Consider the following 21,730-nt stretch of genomic DNA (forward strand, 5'->3'; position numbering starts at 1 on the left):
AAAGTTGAAATTTGTGATTCAACAAGCAGCTGGCACCCATTGGGTGGAATGGCCCATATATGTATATGTATATAATATAATAAACAGTGTATGTTACACTTTAATAATAAATGAACAAGAATAAATGTGGATTAAACCACCCTCCACACACAAGAAATAAACAATTATTAATCTCATACTCCTTCTGCAAACACAACACCCCCCCCCCCCCATCAGTTACATATACATGTAACTTATATATAAATATAAAATTAATGAATAAACCTTATTAATATGTTATACCATATGTTTGCCTTTGTTAAAGAGCATAATATAAAGTATTTAAGCTGCTAGAGCTCAGAGAACAGGACAAACACAGCAGCAGTCTTATGCTCGCTATAGTTTCTCTAAAACGGTGCAGTTTAATGCGGAGGAAATGCAGCGATGCAGAAAGAGGAGTAAAGAGCTGGAAGAAAAAGAGTGAGAGCAGTGCAATAAGGAGAAGTTGGAGCTCGGGGAAAGACTGAGAGAGTAAGAGAGAGAGAGAGAGAGAGAGAGAGAGAGAGAGAGAGAGAGAGAGAGAGAGAGAGTGAGAGAGAGAGAGGAGGTGGAGTTTGGAAATCCAATGTTGTCCAAACAACGAGCTATTCCATCAACTGGACACGGACTATTTGAGAGCACGAGAAACACTTACCATCTAACTGATGATCATTTCTTTCTCAGAACGGACTCCGCTGATCCACAGCGAAGACTGGAACTGTTCAATCCTACAGATTTACTAGCTGAAAGCTCGTGGAGATCCAGTTTCTGAGGAGGGTACGGCGCGAGACCGGGAGCCTCTCTCAGAGCATTGTGATTCCAGAGTCCAAAACGATTTCCTGTCAAAATAAAAGTCCCCGTAAAATGTAATAAAAATCCGTTTTGAGACTGGAAATGAAATATTATGAACTAGTTTAATAATATGTAGAGTTTAAGGTTTGACTGAACTAAAACTAGTGTTGCTGGGTAATACAGTTCTGCGCTGGGACTTTATTAATATATTCTGACTCAGGACACATAACTCTTTGAGAAGTAACGTTACAAACAAAAACATATTTCTTTCAGCCACTGACAGCATGTTTTATACTAGGCAAATAGTAAAAAATCTGTGGATTTCAGAGTTTTGACTGAACTAAAACTAGTGTTGCTGGGTAATACAGTTTTGCGCTGCAACTTTACCAATATATTCTGACTCTTCTGACACACACTTTTAATTTAGTTAATTTAGTAAAAAACCTTTGTTTTTTTATTTAAAAATTCCATCTGATGTAAATCTCTATATATAAACTTTTTATTTTCTTATTTATTTAATTTTTTTTTTCATTTATTTATTTTTTTGTGTATTCTATGTGTATCCTTTTTTTTCTACACATGCTACTCAACTTTTTGATGCCTTGTTTTTGTTTGTAAGTTGATGTTGTAAATTAAGGTTGTAAAAAAAAGTATTGGTTGTACTTAAACGCAAATGCTGGGCAAACAAACCTTACGTTCTACATTTTCTCATATCCAGGCACGTACCTTAAAACAATTGCTAGCCATTCTATCTGTGAAGTTGTTATCTGCGTTGGAAACTCGCAGGAATGTTTAAGACCTTCTTTAGCTCTACATGTTTTTGTGAATGATTTAAACACAGTTTGTGATATTGAGAGTAAATTTCAGTTATTTAACAGATTATAGCAGTGATGCATGTGGAGTATGTGTTTAGGTTGGGGCTGAAGCTTAATAATTTCAGTAACTGTGGCTTGTGAATTTGAGACCAAATATATTAACTAAACCGTCTTTTAACTTTAACCGATTTGTTTCTTTCAGGTGTAGCTGGACACACTGTTCACTGTACTGTAGGTCAGCTGGAAACGTGTGTTTTTGTTCTAGACAAAAGCAGAAGTTTAAAAAACATTGAACTGCTATTGACTTGTTACAATGTTAAAGTTAATACAGTATTTCTTTTAATAAGAAATAAATTAGTTCATTTTCATGTGTTTATTTTAAAATTTAATTGAATGTGCATACAGATTTTAAAGTCCAGAATACAAGCAACAAGAACATTAAAATGCCATAAGGGGTGAACATTAAGTGCAATAAATGTAGTACATTTTATTATATAACAGTTAAATAATCAACAATAAAAGGTATGAATGAAATGTCAAAATTAAAACTTTGTAACCACATTTTATTTATTTAAAACCTTTAAACATTTGCCATGCTGGGAAATGCTGGCTCTGTAAAATTTCAGAGCCGTAGTGAGGGGTCTCACGCACAAACACGTATGCGGCCAGCAAGCTGTGGTGGTGGAGCTGCCGAGAGGCTCCCAGTAGAGGTGGGCGATATTGGGAATTTTGGTATCAATCCGATACCGAGTAAATACAGGGCCAGTACTGCCGATATCAATACAGATACTTTTTTAATATTTAAGCTTCGTATATACTGTAGGCGTGGCGTCAACAGGCCTATGTCTTGTCCTCCTAATGCATATTCCGTTTTCCAGTACTTTAGATGAGACTTAGGTGAGTTACTAAAATAAACTAATCTGACTCCATTTTATAAATATCAACTAGGTAAAAATAAATAGTTAACAATTATCAGTAGCACACTTATTAATAATTAGAATCTGTCTAAGCAAAACAGGTCTGGTTAATAAGTTTAGTGATGGAAGATATAGGCATTAAAAGTACACAACACTCAAAATACTACATAACATGTGAAAACAGCCCAGTGCATGTGTTGAGATTTTCAGCGGTCCAGAACATAGTCTATACTAGCGGTTACAGAACATAACACTCAATTTTATGTTAAGTGTGTGACATAGCGCCCAGTGAAAACTCACTATATAACTATTGAATTCTGGAAACAGACCAATTAGGCCCTAAGGCCTACTAAAAAAAGATTCAACAAACACTTACTACAGATTAACAGTTAACGGTTTATTGTGACCTAAATTGACATATGAAACAATATTCTTAAACAATCCACAAGACCAAAACAAACAAGATAGGAGTTAAGAATATTGCATTGCATAGTTGAAATAGAATATTGTGTGATACATTTGAAATAGTGGTTACATACAGAGTAGATATGCATCCTGGTTACAGACAAATGTTGGCTACAGGTCTCATAATACCAGACAAACTCAAAGAATATGTCCTTGTACTTTCCTTAAATATCCAACCAGAACAATAATCCTCAAATGTACATTGAGATTGGAATTTGGCACTTTTAAAATTTAAATACCTTTGACCATCATGACCATTGTTCTTCACAGTCTTTGATCATTACAGGGCAATCTAAAACACATCAGGAACAGAAAGGGGAGTGTCTCTTCAGAGTTCAGAAATGTTTAATTTAGGTTATTATTAACATTTTTGCACTGAGACCATTGTACGTCTTACACTGAGACCATTAAAATGATACCAAACATGAACACATTTACATTTTACATGAACAAGATACATTTCAGATCCACTATTTAAAAAGATTCTTCACTTCAGTAGACGTCTTCCAGCAAGAGGTGTCCACTGCCCTTTGGCCAGACGTCAGACTTAATTTCATTAACAATTTGAATAATGGTGCATTCAACACAATGTCCAAGGTGAGAAGCGGAGATCTCCGAAGACAATTAGGGTACCCCAGGGAATAGCCTTACAATACAAAGAATCCAAAAGACCTAGGATTGAATTTCGCCAAACATTGTACAGTTCAAAAATATACGTTTTTATCAAAATCAACATTTTTGTTTAGAAACAATGGAACAGTAACAAAACAAAAGTTGCCTTAATATTAGGAAAATAAATCTTTTTTAGGGTAAAAAAGGAGAAACCACTATACAAAAATATTTTTTTTTCCCTCACTAGACATCTTTCCTTAGTTCTTTCTTTCTTTTTTCAAGTTTCAAATTTCCCAGCCTGGCAAATGTTTAAACTGTGGTTGTAAAATTTTAATTTTGACATTTCATTAATACTGGCTGTTAATTAAAAATATATTCCAATTACACCTTTTATTGTTAATTATTTAACTGTTATATAATAAAACATACTACTTTTCTTAGAAAAAACAATTAAAAAAATAAGGAATTTTCTTCTATTCAGTACAATTCTGTTTTTTTCTTCAGTAAACAGAGTATAAAAAAATATTACAAAAATTTAAATAAAATAATACTCTGGGGGTGTCTCTCTCCGTGAATAACAGCTAAGAATAACAGCTAGCTATTAGGAAAACTATTAGGAAAACTGAGAACTGTGTTTTATTTAAATGAGAGGAAATTATATCAAAAAGATTTAAAACTGAGGATAATAAGGTAATTAAGGTTACCACTACTACTACAATTGGCGTCACTTGCTTCGATCAAATATGCCTTCAATATCACTATTGAATAATTTGATTAATTGTACATACCTGGGAAGTACATTGTTCCCAGGTGGCATGTAAGGGTTTTCAGCTGAGCAGTTAATGTTGATTTAGGCAGTAAATAATTAATAGTTACTCTAAAGGAGACATAATTCGTCAGTAGTTCTCCAGGAGATATGTAATTCTCAGTAATTAATATGGAGCTAATAGTGAACTACTATAATCATTAGTTCAGTGCCAGATACTGAGTAATTCCTGGTAGTACGTCCTGGTAGTTAATAGAAAAGATTTAATTGTTAATGCAGCACTATTGCTTAGTTACTGCTTATTTACCTATTAACTATGAAACAGTATTATAAAGTGTTACCAAATTCATTACCATTAGGTCATACATAATTTAAATACCATAAAACCAATAAGCCAATACAACAGCACATATAGCAATAATTATACCAGTACACATCAGTGAATTAGAGTTATACTGGTAACACTTTCTTTGAATGTCATCTCTATAAGACTCTATAAACATACTCATAACACATTATAATGCATTCATAAGGCATTATAAACATGACTATACATATTTATAAAATGTATAATTTATTATAGCCATGTTTATTATGCATCATGAACTGTGATTATAATGCATTAATAGCTGTAGTGTTTATAACATGTTATACATCAATACCAAGAAACTCAGTCCCAGCTTGCAGACTTTATCATGACTAAAAAAGCTTCCAACTTATAAACACACCCTAAACAATCCTATGAATATATTTTAACCACTTGTAAATTCTTCTCGTCTTGAATATAATATTAATTATAGTCAATTATAATGTGTTATAACAGGTCTTTGTGCGCTCTAAGTAAAGTGCCAGACTTTCATTGTAGGACTAGATTATTAATGATAGAGATATACTATTTTAACATATATATATTATAAGCACAACTCATAATGTATTATGATCACAGTTCATAATGCTTAACAAACATGGCTATATTGGGTTATGCATTTTTATAAATGTTTATAGCCATGTTTATAATGCCTTATGAATGCATTATAATATATTATGAATGTGGTTATAGCGTCTAATAAAGATGACATTCATAGAAAATGTTACCGTTATACTTGTTCAAATTTCATAGGTTCAGAGCTGGGCACATACAGCTGCTTTGCTAGATATGTTAAGTAAACAAAAGTGATAAAGTGATGCTGGTCAAAGTGTTCCCACAGTAGCACTGACTGCATTTAATTATATAGCTTTATATTTCACCATTACTGCCTGTCCCCATTCATTCAGCTCCATTTTTAATATATTCAAATTAGGAGCCAGCTCAAGTTGAGTCAGCTATTTATCAATAATTACGTTCTAAAAATTGTAGGTTCAAGCCATCAACAAATATTAATCATTATTAAAACACTACATGCAACAAAGTTTTTTTCACTCATTCTAGAATGTGAACACTCCTGATCAATTTAATCATTTTACAAATGCAACTTTAAGGACAGATTAGTGCAGAGTGTAGAACTTTCACACTTAGTGAAACTACCACATGTGGACATGGTGTTCATCACAATAGTATTGGGTTCTAATGCACATTTCAGAAACACAACACTTACTGAATTTTCTACTCTAAATCCAGTAAGCTATACCTCTTTTTGGAGTTTGTTACTCCTGAAAATTCGTATTGATGTTTTACTGAGCAGTTTTATAACTATTCTTAGAGCAATTGTGTTTCTCCAAACTTCTTGAATACATGAAGCTCTTCTCACATTTAAAGCAATAATATGGTTTATTTCCAGTGTGAATGCGTTGGTGTTGTAGGAGATGACTCTGATGACGAAAATTCTTCCCACAGTCTGAGCAGTGATACGGTTTCTCTCCAGTGTGAATGCGCTGGTGTATTTGGAGATGTATCTTTTGATTAAAACTGTTCCCACAGTCAGAGCAGCGATACGGTTTCTCTCCAGTGTGAATGCGCTGGTGTTGTTGGAGATTACTCTGATAACTAAAACTCTTCCCACAGTCTGAGCAGTGATACAGTTTCTCTCCAGTGTGAATGTGCTGGTGTCGTTGGAGATGACTCTGACGACTAAAACTCTTTCCACACTCTGAGCAGTGATACAGTTTCTCTCCAGTGTGAATGCGCTGGTGTCGTCGGAGATGACTTTGTTGATTAAAACTCTTCCCACAGTCTGAGCAGTGATACGGTTTCTCGCCAGTGTGAATGCGCTGGTGTTGTTGGAGACTACCCTGCCGACTAAAACTCTTCCCACAGTCTGAGCAGTGATATTGTTTCTCTCCAGTGTGAATGCGCTGGTGTTGTTGGAGATGACTCTGACGACTAAAACTCTTTCCACAGTCTGAGCAGTGATATTGTTTCTCTCCAGTGTGAATGCGCTGGTGTTGTTGGAGAGTACTCTGTTGATTAAAACTTTTTCCACAGTCTGAGCAGTGATACGGTTTCTCTCCAGTGTGAATGCGCTGGTGTAGTTTGAGGGAATTCTGGTAACTAAAACTCTTCCCACAGTCTGAGCAGTGATACGGTTTCTCTCCAGTGTGGATGCGCTGGTGTAGTTTGAGGGAATTCTGGTAACTAAAACTCTTCCCACAGTCTGAGCAGTGGTGAGTTTTTTTCTTGAAGGTACTTTTCTGCATTTTTTTGGAACGGGTAGGACAGAGTATTGGCTGAGTATTGGAGATTTTTGTGGATTCCATGTTCTTCCCCTTTTCTAGTAGTTTGTGAACTGTTCTTGTTGAGTGCATTTCTGTAGCAAAATTTGAAACAGGTTGGAAAGACGACACTAGGAGAAGGAGATCTGGAAGCAAAGAAAAAACAAAACTCAAGTTTAGTACTTTAGTAGGAATGGAAATCTACATGCAAATGACAGTTCAATTTGATCATGAATGTGTCCAGGTCTCTAGTAGGGAGTAGAAAGTGAACAAAAAATTACACGTCTGGAGCAGTGGGACTAATGCTGAAAGACATACTTTAATTGCCAGGTAGTGTCTTGTGTAATAGAATCCAAAATGTTAGGACAAAAAAAAAAAACCTTCACAGCCTTTCAGAACTACCAATGCTTCTACATATAGAAAAACATCTTACCATATATACATAGACTCCACATAGCCTGCCTTCTAGCCTAGCGGGTGGTTCCAGGAGGCAAGTTATGGAGTCTATGTATATATATGTCTGTCATTATCAATACAGTGATGGTGGTGCACGGATCTGAAAGCTACCAGCACAGGATGTAAACAGTATTTTAAATAAACTACTTCTGCACTTTTTTAGTTACTAATGCATCGTTTTAATTGTCAGGGCTCTCCAAATTCTACCAAGGAGGTGTGGAGCTCCTTTGAGCCTGGATAACGGTGTAAAAAGTGATTTATTGGGGCAAAATTCCTGATACCACTGTTGTACAGAGTGCTGAGCGAAAAGTACAAAATTACTGGATCTCAGAAAGCTGTAGAACAGCGTTGGTGGGCTATGCAACAAAGGTAAGTACTTTTTAATCATGTTTTAATACACCCAAAGTTAATTTTACACAGGAATTCTCCTTGAAGATCATACTGAATACAAACCCTTTATACACAGTCACAGCTCCCCTCAGTGTTGTGGACTAAGTCTTACGTTATCCTGCGTGTTCGTTGATGCAAAGGAATCGAGACGACACGGAGAATCAGAGTGAACAGTGAAGTTATTATTTTTTTCAGAATTCTGGGGAGAACAATACAAGCGTGCAGCCTAGTCTAACCTATCCGTCGCCCAAAAGTTCTCCAACCTCGCTCTCATCTGACTCCATCCTTTATACCCTGTTATGACGTACATTAGTTGCTAGGTGGTTGTCAGGCATGACTGAGTGACAGTTCTCGCTTTACGCCTGCTATTTCCAAATCTAATATTGCTATGCATTTAAAGTGTTGTTTTCGAAACTGGTGGGATCTAATCTTGTCGCTATCAGCGTCCTGTCTCTCAGAACAGGAGAGGAAGTTCTTTTGTAAAAAGAACATAATTTCATGTACCCTCTGATAATATTTTATTACTGCCAAAGCGGGATTCTATTGATTAATGCATTTGGTTGGAGCAAAAGCTGTAAATATAAAGTTACAGATGTAAATATAAGGTTACAGATGTATTATGTTCATTCCAGCCGACCTCTGTCTTCCCACAGCTCTAGGCAGAGAGGAACTTATTTGAGGTTGCGGTTTACTGGCCTCACCGTCCTCAAGCGATAAAAAGGAAGTTAATGTTCTGCTTTTGAAAGCCAAAAGTCCCCCGAGAGGCTTGGGTGATCAGATTATAAGTTCTAACAAATATGAAATGTGGATTAATGCCTTGGTTATATGAATTAAGTTGTTGAAGCAAATTTACAACAGTGGCTAGCAATCCCCAGCACAAAATGGTGTTACAAACAACAACTAGATTTATTTATACCCACTAAAAAAACGTTTCTGTTTACCACAGAGCCATGCTGACTGCCCACACACTTCTCAGAGTAATAAACTAACAATAAAAAGCTATTTTACTTACTTTTATCTATGGGCCGTGGTGGTGTGTATACTACCATTTGTAGTATGTCTCAAGCTAACAAAGAATGTATTTGTTCTTAAAATACACAGCAAAGTATCATAAATAACAGCTGCCTGGACCTGGTTTTGCATGTTGTCAGAGAGAGCAATTGTAACTGTTTTTACCTGAAAACACAGGGAAAAGTTGTAAATGGAGCTGCGAGCTGAATTGAGGTTGTCCAAACAACGAGCTATTCCATCAACTGGACTATTTGAGAGCACGAGAAAGACTTACCATCTAACTGATGATCATTTCTTTCTCAGAACGGACTCCGCTGATCCACAGCGAAGACTGGAACTGTTCAGATCTACAGAATTACTAGCTGAAAGCTCGTGGAGATCCAGTTTCTGAGGAGGGTACAGCGCGAGACCGGGAGCCTCTCTCAGAGCATTGTGATTGTAGCTCCTCCCCTTTAAACTGCAGTTTACCCCGTGAAGCAGCTCCTCAGGTAACCTAGGTATGAACTTTATCTCTCAGATTATCCCAGAAACACAGGTAGATGTGTGTGTGTTAGTCTGAGTGTATCTAAATGATAAATTCTGTAAATTTCCCGCTCCTCACCTTTAAACTGCAGTTTAACCCGTGAAGCAGCTCCTCAGCCCAGTTCCAGAACTTTCCCTCAGAGAGAGAAAACTCTTCAGCTTTGCTGCTGAAACTGTTTAAACTAGCTAATATCCGCCACAGTAGTGAAATACAGCTCCACATTCTGCTGAGATCTCAGTAAATCAGTTAGTAAACACTGTTAATGAACATAAAACACAAGCAGGACATGAGAATACGGAGTTTTATTCAGTTAGCTAAAAAGCTAACTCTCTAAATTTCACCCAGCAACAGCCGCGTCGCTCGCGCGGTAAGACCAACCAATCAGAGCTAGGGTCAGCCTCATCGCGTGATTTAATTGGTCCGAAAGCCTTTCGCTCAGAGTTCTCCCCCGCAGATTTGCTGGGTTTTTTTTTTTTGTGGTTGTTTAATTTTTTAAACGTGTTTTACTATTAAAACACTATTAAAAAGTTATTATTAGTGTAATAGTGTTAATAATAATTAATTAATATTTCAATATCAAAACATACATAATAATAAATAATTAGAAATTAGAATGTATGAATCGTTTCAATATTATTATTATCATTATTATTACTATTATTAATAATAATAATTTATTTTTATGTTTTTTCTAATAAAATAATGTATTAGTGTAATTGTGTTGTGTTAGCAATAATAATAATAATAATAATAATAATAATTCACATTTAAATAATTAAACATATACAATACTAAATAATTATAAATTAATGTATGAATCGTTTTTTATATCATTATTATTTTTTTATTAGTGTTTTATATGTTTTATTAATAAAATATCGCACTAGTTATAATGTAGTAGTAATAGTAATAATAATAATAATAATAATAACAATACATTTCATTTAAATAAATAAACATTTAAATAATTAAACTTACACAATAGTAAATATAAAAAATGGAATTCAATGAACACGGATAGGCAACATTTATATAGTGCTTTTTACAACAATCCTTGTCACAAAGCAGCTTTACAGAGAAAACCAGATCCATGACTGCATGAGCAGCACCACAGAGATGCCAGTTATTGGGACGACACAGTGGCAAGAAAAAACTTCACATGCAAAACTTCAAATGCAGTTTTAAATATGCTACATATTTGTGCATCAAACAAGAAAACTGGGTCAAAAATAACCCCTAGTTTTCTCACAGATTTACCAGGTATAACATTAGGACCTAAAAAAAGGACCTTAGTTTTATCAGAATTAAGTAAGAGAAACTTGTGTGTCATCCAATTTGAGTCGTGTAATACTGTCTGTTATTTGATTTAGAGATTCTCTTTGGGTTTAGCAGATATGAAAAGATGAGTGTAATCAGCATAACAGTGAAAGTTAATACCATGCTGGGGTGACATATTTAAAATTGCCAACCCTGGTTATTAAGAAAAGCATATTATTCTAAGATTTATCCTTTAATAATTCTGTGTATATGTAAGTGCGGTATTAAAGTGCTTCTGTACAACTTGTTTTAGCCACAGGAAGTCTAGCCGACAGACTGTTTCCTGTCATTGAGTGGCATTAAAGGAGTTCGGCAGCTGCTTCGTTTTTCTTGTGTATATGCATATTAACATAAAAGGAGATGTGATCAGTTCAAGGGGGTAAACGTTTGATTTAACCAATGAAGTTGTCTATAGCCTTTTATGGAAAATGCATAACGGTGTAACCTTATGTAATCTCAACTCACTGCTTGTGAGCAAAGCTCTTCTGAACTGGCTGGAAGAAGTTCTCATCTTTTTTTATGCTTTCACTTTATTTTTAAATATAATAAAGCTCTCTAAAAGACAACTGTTGTTCTGATTATCATTCCATAGGGAATTTCCATGACACATGCCTACTGATGATTTTACCCAGCGGTAAGATGTAAAGAGTAGTGGACCCAGTACTGATCCTTGTGGGACACCATATTTTACCCTAGACTAATAAGAGTATTCATTATTTAAATAAACATATTGATATCGATCTCTCAGATATGATCTGAACCAGGTGAGGTCAGATCCTTTAATTCCTATAGGATTTTCTAACCTATCGAGCAGAATATAGTGTCGAAGGCAGCACTAACCTCTAGCAGTACAATGATAAGCCTAGGTATTTGTAATGTAATTGTCTGGAATTGTAAAATAATTCACACAAAAAACTAGTTGAAGAACATGTTCTACCAGGCTCTGTTGTTAGTAATAATTGTGGGCAGATTGTGCATTAAATGTATTTAATATATATATATATATATAAAGGAGTACACACAAGCGCTCAAATAAAAAGGATTCAAGGATAACAGTGGAATTTACATATTTATTTAAAACAGGGTGGATGATTTCCCTCCAGAGCCGGTTTATGGAGAGACTACCCACTCCCTATCTCCCCCGATATATCAGAAAATCACTGCTAACTGCTAGAGGGAGGCCGCGAGAGATTCTTTAATGAATGGGAGGGAATGAAGATAAAAACCTAAAAAGACTCATTAAAAATAGATACTATTCACTTGAACAGAATATTATTTTAATTCTCACATATATAATTTTGTATTTTGAACAACAAAAAAATCAAAGGAAATTTGTCTGTATATATTTAAGTTTTTCTTCATTGAACGTTTTTTTAACAGGAAATGAAGACCCATTACTGCTACTGTGAGCTTACTGGTTGAACTGATGCTGAAGTTACGGCCAGATTACATTTAAAACCTTTATAATAACTGGAGTTTAAACGTTTTATAATAGCAGGAGTTTAAAAGTTTTATAATAACTAAAGTTTTACACTTTTATCATTTGATAGTGTTCTGTTAAGCAAATGATTAAGCGTTTAAGTACAAAAATAATGTAACATTTATAAATTCTGAATTTGCTCAGTTGCTCCATATAAAACCATTAATTTAGAATATTTTTTGGACTCTAGAGGTGAATCAAGCCCACAACACATTCTGAAGTGAATGTTGTCCTCTTTACTAGAGAGGCTCTGGCTTCCTCTTCAGCAGTGTTTAATACTGAACTGAGCTCTGAATTACAGATAGTAAAGCTCTCTCTCTGACTGATATATTTACGCTGTTTCAAAGATAATCCTTACATTATTGAACTACATGAAGAAAACCTGAAATTAACAGCGTACACCGGCTTGCACTGTTGCCAGATTGGGTGGTTTCATGCCAAAGGTCGAGTTGTGTCTGAAATTGTCTGGAGGAAACACTGTGATCAGACGGGTGAATAAAACTACCAAGTGTTAGGAGTTTGGAAATTTAACTCATCAGTGTTGTAGTTAGATATCTAACCTGGCAGAGACAGAGCTTTTAGTCCTGCTGATTTGAAGCTGTGTTTATGTTCGTTATTATATATAAGTAAGTTATTTCTTTCTTTCTTATTGCTTATTGCTTATTTTTATTTACTGTATTAACTTTTTTTTTGTTTGTGTGTCCAAATGATACAAGGCACAAAACACATAATACAAACATGCAAATACACTCATTTAAATATATATATATATTGTAGTTAGTGATATATAAGGTATTTCAGTAAAGCTCATGTTGAAATACACTCTGTAATATTGTTGATATGATGAACATCAGCTGTTTGGGTGGTTTTCTCTGTATTTTGGCGGATTTGAAACACGTTTCACCCAGTGAATTAGTTTTATCTGAATTCCACTGTAACAATCTGGCAACCCTGCTGACTCGCTGTCCGCTCCGTTTCTGCGGTTGTCTGTTGCTTAGTATCGAGCATGTAGCTCGCTTAGTAAGCAGTGATGTTTACTATAAATCATGATGCATTGTGGGAGTTTTTAGTGCCCTCAAAATCACGCTCGAATTCCTCCTTACGATTCGGACACTCAAAGAAAAATGGCTGAAATACTCAATAGTGCTCTAACTAGTGTTGTAGAAAAGTAAATGAAAGGTGGGTCCACACCCACCCCTCATCCGGGGTACAACTCCCCTACGTGTTCGTTTGATAGAGAGTCGTAGACAGGTGGAGTGAAGTTGAAAGCAAACCAAGTATTTATTACAAAGTACTCAATATTCAGGAGAACCCACACATGAAAGACCGTCTAACAGCCGTCCCAGCATAAGTTCTGACCCCCCTCTGATCTGACTCCATGTTTATACCCCAAATGACGTGAAACCTGCTGATGATGCGTTGCTGATGATTAGCTCATGTTAATATGCATAATTTCACGTGTTAGTGTTCAAGTTTCACAGGTTTGACCGGACCATCAGTGTTTGGCCTTGACTGTATCCAGCCGGACAGTGCGGCATTGTTTCAGGAATTGACTGGGTCCAGTCAGACAGTGTGATATTGTTTCAGTAATTAGACAGTGCCGCCCTCCCTATGTGCGCGTGTCCTCCTCCCGCTTTGGTAGGTGAAGGACTTTGCACGCACAGAGAGAAAGGCCACACTGTTCGTCCCGAAGTCTCCTTTGTATCAATTCAGTTCGTACAGAGTGCACTAGCTGATGATTGATGGCTGTTAGTCAGAGACATGCAGTAAGCAAAATGCTTCAAGCATGAGCTACACAAGTCTCACAATGGATTCCATATGTTATATGTTAATGTGTTAGTAGCGCGTGGTTAGTCCGCCATACAATAGATCCTATGTGTTAGTTAAGTGCCTTATGTATCATGTGGGTTAATTTGTCGTAATAAAGTCTGTGTTAGTCACATGCCTGATCAAACAATGTTTTATTATATATGTAAAGAATATATTGTGATTATTGGTTAATCTTCTATATAAATGCGTATAAAATACACTTTGAGTAATAAAAATGATCAAATACAATGTGAGTCTTGGTAAGTGCATATAAAATACAAGGTTTCACACAATGATTATGTAATTATAGATAACAAGATAAGTAATCATAATTGAAATATATTTGTCAATACACCCAAGGTATAATAAACAGTTACTCTTTACTAGTAAACAGGGAGCCGTTTCGGTCACAGCCTGGATCTCCACGAGATTTCAGCTAGTAAATCTGTAGGATTGAACAGTTCCAGTCTTCGCTGTGGATCAGCGGAGTCCGTTCTGAGAAAGAAATGATCATCAGTTAGATGGTAAGTCTTTCTCAAAGTCAGCTCTTTACTCCTCTTTCTGCATCGCTGCATTTCCTCCGCATTAAACTGCACCGTTTTAGAGAAACTATAGCGAGCATAAGACTGCTGCTGTGTTTGTCCTGTTCTCTGAGCTCTAGCAGCTCTTCAGCTTTCTCTCCCATGTTTCGGGTGGATTCGAGGAACATCAGGGTGGAAATCTCAGACTGTTCCTCACAGGGTTCGCTTTTCTTCTCTACCGGGAGTTGTTGGATAAGAGTCAGTTCCTCCAGTTCCAGTTTGCTGCTGGAGATTTCCAGAGCATAGTCGTGCTCAGCTATCAGCTGAGTTCCTTTCCAGCCTTTCTTCACCACCTCCCTTCAGCTCGCAGCTTCAGTTAAGAGTTTCTGCTCCATTTACAACTTTTCACTGTGTTTTCAATTTGGACAAAAGATTCAGAGACTCCAAAACAAAGCTGCTCTTTAACTTGCCGTATTGCCCTACTTTAATAAGTTGAGGCCATGCATTTTTTTTTATTTGTACTGGAAATCACCTTAGGAGCTCCATAGATTCCAACACAAAGATCAGTTCTGAATAATAATCTAAAAGGAGTCACACATTTTCTTATTTAATAAACTTCATGAAAAGTTGTGGTATTTACAGCATTATTTAATGTATATATTTAAAGCTGTTAGGTGGAGGATTTTCATGTGTGGGGTAAAGGTTGCTGATCGGATCATAATCGGCCACAGTAACTTAGGGTTAGGAACTTGTTATTGTCATGCAGTTAAAGGTGAGTGGGTGGGGGAGTAGAGTTTGGGGAAGGGAATGGACCCTATGTGGAACCACAGTTGTTATCTGCAGAATGGACCTTCCTGTACTGTCACTAAAGTGGGTTTTACACTCCATTTTGTGAGTAGGGTGAGTAGGTAATGCTTAAAATTTACACAAGAGTTGGAGAAGAGTCAGTGTGTAATAATTTCTTGTTCACTTTCTACTTCCTATTAGAGACCTGGGGCCTCATGTACTAAGACTTGCGTGAACTTTCTACTAAAATGTTCCGTACGCTCAGACCTGAATAGTTCCGTACGCACAAAAAAATATGGATTTATCAAACTGTGCGTAGGCAGAATACCACGTATTTTCTCTTAGTACATCACAATCAACTTGAAATTAAGCATTACGCATAAGTATAGTGTTAAAATAATAATAGTAATAATAATAACAATAATAAGATGCTAGAGTATAATATGCAAGTCAAGAAAGAAAATTGTCGCAAGACGCGTAGCGTAATAACTAATAATCTGCAGCCGAACAGCAGGGGGCGCCCGACCTGTGGTGGCTTCACTTTTAAGAGACGATGCTCTGTCCAGCTCTATACAGTCTATGGTTTATATAATCTAGGCTCAGTGGAAACACGTTGAACGATTATTTCAGTAAGCCAATAAAATTGTCTGATTTAATTTACTTTATTTTACCCAATAATGTCTTATTACTACATTGTGTGCATATCTTAATAGTTGTAATTTCAATGCATCGCCTCTAATTGTCGCCAAATGACAAAAACACAATACAGACGTACAAATAAACATGCGTATGCCCGAAACGAAAGTGCGAGAGAAAGCTCTCATGTTCATGTCAAATTTAGTACATCTGACCGTGAGCATGAAGTATGGCGTACGCTATGTTTTTGTGCGTATGCACCTTTAGTACATGAGGCCCCTGGACACATTGACGATCAAATTAAACTAAAACGAGGGGTGAGTATATGTGAGAAATACTGTCATTTGCATGTAGATTTCCATTCCCGATTTTCTGTTTGCCAGCTAAGAGATTTTCATTTCACACTAAAAACTTGTACTAAGCTCGAGTTTGTTTCTTCGAGAAATGAATGCCATCCTGTTCCAGATCTTTATCTCCTAGTGTCTTCTTTCCAACCTGTTTCTAGTTTAGCTACGGAAATGCACTCAACAAGAACAGTTCACAAAGAGGTTAAGTTCCTAGAAAAGGGGAGGAACATGGAATCCACAAAAATCTCCAATACTCAGCCAATACCCTCTCCTACCTCTCTCAAACAAATGCAGAAAAGTACATGCAAGAAAAAAACCCACCACTGCTCAGACTGTGGGAAGAGTTTTAGTCATCAGAGTACTCTCAATATACACCAGCGCATTCACACTGGAGAGGAACTTTATCACTGCTCCGACTGTGGGAAGAGTTTTAAATACCAGAATTCCCTCAAACTACACCAGCGCATTCATACTGGAGAGAAACCGTATCACTGCTCAGACTGTGGGAAGAGTTTTAATCGGCTGGGTAATCTCCAACGACACCAGCGCACTGAAGAGTAACTGTTTATTTTACCTTGGGTGTATTGACAAATATCTTTCAATTATGATTACTTATCTTAGTATCTATAATTACATAATCATTGTGTGAAACCTTGTATTTTATATGCATTAACCAATACTCACATTGTATTTGAAGATTTATATTACTCACAGTGTATTTTACACGCATTTATATAGAAGATTAACCAATACTCACAATATATATTATTTACACATATAGATAAACATTGTTTGATCAGGCATGTGACTAACACAGACTTTATTATGACAAATTAACCCACATGATACATAAGGCACTTAACTAACACATAGGATCTATTATATGGCGGACTAACCACGCGCTACTAACACATTAACATATAACATATGGAATCCATTGTGTGACTATTGCGTAGCTCATGCTTGAAGCATTTTTTTTACTGCATGTCTCTGACTAACGGCCATCAATCATCAGCTAGTGCACTCTGTATGAACTAAATTGATACGAAGGAGGCTTCGGGACGAACAGTGTGGCCTTTCTCTCTGTGCGTGCAAAGTTCTTCACCTACCAAAGCGGGAGGAGGACACGCGCACATAGGGAGGGCGGCACTGTCTAATTACTGGAACAATATCACACTGTCTGACTGGACCCAGTCAATTCTTAAAACAATACCACACTGTCCGGCTGGACACAATCAAGGCCAAACACTGATGGTCCGGTCAAACCTGTGAAACTTGAGTACTAACACGTGAAATTATGCATATTAACATGAGCTAATCATCAGCAACGCATCATCAGCAGGTTTCACGTCATTTGGGGTATAAACATGGAGTCAGATCAGAGGGGGGGTCCGAACTTATGCTGGGACGGCTGTTAGACGGTCTTTCATGTGTGGGTTCTCCTGAATATTCAGTACTTTGTAATAAATACTTGGTTTGCTTTCAACTTCACTCCACCTGTCTGCGACTCTCTCTATCAAACGAACATGTAGGGGAGTTGTACCCCGGATGAGGGGTGGGTGTGGACCCACCTTTCATTTTCTTTTCTACAACAGCACTCACACTGTAGAAAAACCGTATCACTGCTCAAACTGTGGGAAAAGTTTTGAACGACAGAGTACTCTTCAACTTCACCAGCGCATTCACACTTGAGAGAAACTGTATCATTGCTCAGACTGTGGGAAGAGTTTAAGGTGTCAGAATGAGTTCAAACATCACCAGAAAATTTACTTAGGAAATAAACCATATTATTGCTAGAAGTGCAGAATTGGGGTGTGTGAATGTACTGTGTTCCATATCTGTTGTGAAGGCTCAGTGCTTTTATGGTATTGAAATGATATCTTTATAATGGATGTATGAAATTATGATGATAATGAAATTTTGTAAGGTGCCAGTTTAAAAATTGCCTTGAGCCATAACAGACATTACAATTATTTAAAGAATGTAATGTCTGATCTATCTTATTATTATCTTATCATTGAGTAGTTTTGCAGATATTCTCTTGTTTGTTATTTGATTCCAAAGAAGTTGGGACAGGGGCAACACAAAATTCCAATTTGATGCAAAGTGGAAAAGGGTCCGGTTGTCTGACGAGTCCACGTGTCACATTATTTTGGGGTAAAGGACTATGCGGACTGTTTAAGGCACAAAGTTCTAAAGCATTATCTCTGATGGTGTGGGAGTGGGTTAGAGCCCATGACATGGGAAACTTGCACATCTGTAAAGCTCTATATTTGCTGAAAGATACATGCAGATGTGATTGCAATGTCATGAAAAGGACAGGTGGTGAAAGAGGTGGTAAAATGAGTGAATATTTGAATATCTTTACAGTGAATTTAGTTGAATATTGGTTTAAACGTTTTTGCAAATGTGTTCTTTGTTATTTTTGTTTTACACAATGTCACCATTGTTATTGGGGTTGTACTAATATGTACATTCTTTTATCCTCCTTATTTTAACCACTTTGTTTAACATATAAAGTCTGTTTTTGTGGTGAGTTATTTGAATAAACTGAAAAAGCAATTTTTGGGTGTTTTTGACTTTTTGGTTGATAGTTAGATTTGGCCCAGTAAAGTGCAACCTGTTTAACTCTGTATTTGAACATTGAAGTTAAACAATTGAATATCAGTTGATAAGTTTGTAGAGTTGAAGTGTTTCTTCTTGGTTTGGGTTTGTTTAGATCCATATTTCTGTACAGTTATCATGCTGCCATTACATAGTTACTGTCAAAGGTTTTGAATCAGGAATTTAAAAAATATAATCTGTGGCGTTTCCTTTTGGAACAAAATAAATAATTTCCCATCATTTGTAATATTTAGCTAATTTCTATGAGATAATGTTATGCGTAAATAACTGTTAGGAATACCTTATTAATTAAATTGGAATTGAATATGATTTAGTTCTCTGAAAGTATTTATACAAGCTGACCATGTTACTTAATATGATTTTAAGTGCCCTGTGACTGTGAAAGAACACTGGAGCACATAAAACATTGTTATGATATAAATGTTAAGAGAGAACATGTGATGCGTAACTTCTGTGTTGATCCTTAGCTGTATCAGGATTTAATTGTATACATGTGTTTAGGGAACAAGTCTGGTTTTACTGAATCTGAAAGCATTTTACATTACAGAATAGGATCACGTCTGTAAAAAAACTTTGTTATTTATCCTCAAACTTGTAGGCGAATAATTCAAATCCTTTGGCCAACAGTCCAAAAGGGGACAGTAGGAAAAGTGAAAATGTATCCCACAAAAAACTAGTTGAAGGACATCCAATAACTTTGACTTTTTTTAGGATCCAGACACACACTAATTACACGAAGTATTTATTAAAACAGTGGATGGTTTTCTCCAGAGTCTTTATTTAGAAACAACCCACTCCTAATCTCCCCCGTTTTATTAGAAAAAAATCTCCAAACTACTAGAGGGAGCCCGTGAATGAGTCTAAAATAAATATGGGAAATGAAGCTAAAAACACAAATAAATAATAGTTCCTATGCACTTGGCAAGGTTATTCATTTTGTTGGTCAAAATTAGAATTTTGTGTTTTGATAAAAAAAGTAAAGAAATAAAATCAAATTACAAAAGTATACTATACATATGTAAGTATACTATACATAACTAGCAGAGCAGCCTTTTGTGTCTGGCTCTGCTTTGGGTTTGGGTTCATGTTCAAACAAGAAAACTGGGTCAAAGATGACCCCTAGGTTTCTCACAGATTTACCAGGTATACTTAAGTGACTCTCTATTTATGTTTTTATCGATATTAGGGCCTAATAAAAGGAACTCTGTTTTATTAGAATTAAGTAAGAGAAAGTTGTTCATCATCCCATTTTTCTGATCTTTGTGGGACACCATATTTTACTCTAGACTAATAAGAACATTCATTATCTAAATAAACACACTGGTATCGATCTCTCAGATATTATCTGAACCAGGTGAGGGCAGATCCTTTAATTCCTACAAGATTTTTTAACCCATTAAACAGAATAGCGTGACCTATAGTGTCAAAGGCAGCACTAAGATCTATTGTTAAGGGGACAATAAAAAATGGAAAATAATTCTCACAGAAAATTATTACACCGTTACACAGTTTTCTGTGACGTGGGCGCTACTTCACAGTTTCTGTTCACGGGCACGAGCGCGCTGCGTAGACTGCGTACGCTATGCAGAAACCGGTGTAACACCAGTTTATGGAGAGACTACATTACATTACATTACATTACATTACATTTGGCAGACGCTTTTGTCCAAAGCGACTTACAATAGTCACGTACAAAAGTAATATTCAAGTACAAAAGTAATGGACTACCCACTCCCTATCTCCCCCTTATATTAGAAAATTACTGCTAACCGATAGAGGGAGCCCACGAGAGAGTCTTATATGAATGGGGTGAATGGAGATAAACACCTAAAATACAAATTAAGAACAGATACTATTCACTTTCCAGAATATTCTTTTATTTCTCAAAAGTAGAATTGTCTATTTTGAACAACAAAAAAAGTAAAGAACATTTGCATGTATATTTAGGTTTTTCTTCAGTAAACGGGTTTTATAACAGGAAAAAAGATGCTGCATTACTGCTGCTGCAAGCTGACTGGTTGGTGAACTGATGCTAGAGTTTAAAAGTTTTGTAAAAACGGGAGTTTTATCTGCGGTGCTGAATCATTTGATAGTGTTCTTTTGAGGAAATGAGGAAAAGTTTCAGTAGAAAAATACTGAAAAATGTATACGATAAATGTAGATTTTGCTCAGTTTGCTCCATATAAACCCATTCATTTAGGGTAATTTTGGACTCACTCGAGAGCGCCCTCTAGAGGTGAAACAAGCCCAAAACACATTCTAAAGTGAATATTGTCCTCTTTACTAGAGAGGATCTGGTTTCCTCTTCAGCAGTGTATGATAGGTGGCAGTATGGAACTAATTTTCCATCCGAAAACACGCAGAAACTGGATCTCCACGAGCTTTCGGCTAGTAAATCTGTAGGACTGAACAGGGGTGGGTTTCCCGAAAGCTTCGTAACGCTAAGAACTTCGTTATCTCGTACTTAAGATTGATCGTTAATTAAAGAGTGTTTCCCAAACCCGTGCGCAACTAAAGTACTACGTAAACTCGCTCGCAGATTAACGAGTGCCCTGACCCAGTCGTTATTCTTAACGAGCTTCTTTAGGGGATCTCGACTTGCAGTTCAGCACCTTAAACACCAGGGACCGCCAATTTTAAGGAAGAAAAATGATAATTTCCGTGTTTGAAGCAACTATTAATTATAATCAATTATATTACTATATAATTATTAATATTTTTATATTATATTACATTACTATTAATTATAATCAATTATATTACTATATAATTATATTATATTATATTATTTCCTG

The 21,730-nt window shown here is 36.0% G+C and overlaps 4 protein-coding genes across 5 annotated transcripts in view; 1 reads left to right on the top strand and 3 right to left on the bottom strand.

The window, feature by feature from the left end:
* Window positions 1–869, bottom strand: part of LOC125802150 (zinc finger protein 850-like) — a 28,340-nt gene extending 27,471 nt beyond the window's left edge. Inside the window, exon 1 of the mRNA XM_049479123.1 lies at window positions 674–869. The gene's annotated coding sequence lies outside the window, so the exon portion shown is untranslated. The remainder of the gene's footprint in view (window positions 1–673) is intronic.
* Window positions 1–9,497, bottom strand: part of LOC111196241 (zinc finger protein 239-like) — a 61,606-nt gene extending 52,109 nt beyond the window's left edge. Inside the window, exon 1 of the mRNA XM_049469171.1 lies at window positions 9,166–9,497. The gene's annotated coding sequence lies outside the window, so the exon portion shown is untranslated. The remainder of the gene's footprint in view (window positions 1–9,165) is intronic.
* The window catches only part of LOC111196242 (zinc finger protein 239-like), a 443,969-nt gene that overhangs the window by 389,495 nt on the left and 32,744 nt on the right, over window positions 1–21,730 (top strand). The window contains exon 1 of one of the 2 annotated variants that reach the window (XM_049469402.1): window positions 14,442–14,544. The exons of the other annotated variant lie outside the window; for it this stretch is intronic. The gene's annotated coding sequence lies outside the window, so the exon portion shown is untranslated. Of the gene's footprint in view, window positions 1–14,441; window positions 14,545–21,730 lie in introns of those variants that run through there. 2 annotated transcript variants of the gene reach the window in all.
* Window positions 1–21,730, bottom strand: part of LOC125780454 (zinc finger protein 501-like) — an 89,298-nt gene that overhangs the window by 27,471 nt on the left and 40,097 nt on the right. The window contains exon 2 of the mRNA XM_049469173.1: window positions 4,693–7,180. Within this exon, the coding sequence (XP_049325130.1) occupies window positions 6,057–7,127 (1,071 nt within the window). The 5' untranslated portion in view covers window positions 7,128–7,180 and the 3' untranslated portion in view covers window positions 4,693–6,056. The remainder of the gene's footprint in view (window positions 1–4,692; window positions 7,181–21,730) is intronic.

The sequence above is a fragment of the Astyanax mexicanus genome, chromosome 1 (assembly GCF_023375975.1).
Source record: "Astyanax mexicanus isolate ESR-SI-001 chromosome 1, AstMex3_surface, whole genome shotgun sequence".
Lineage (NCBI taxonomy): Eukaryota > Metazoa > Chordata > Actinopteri > Characiformes > Acestrorhamphidae > Astyanax > Astyanax mexicanus.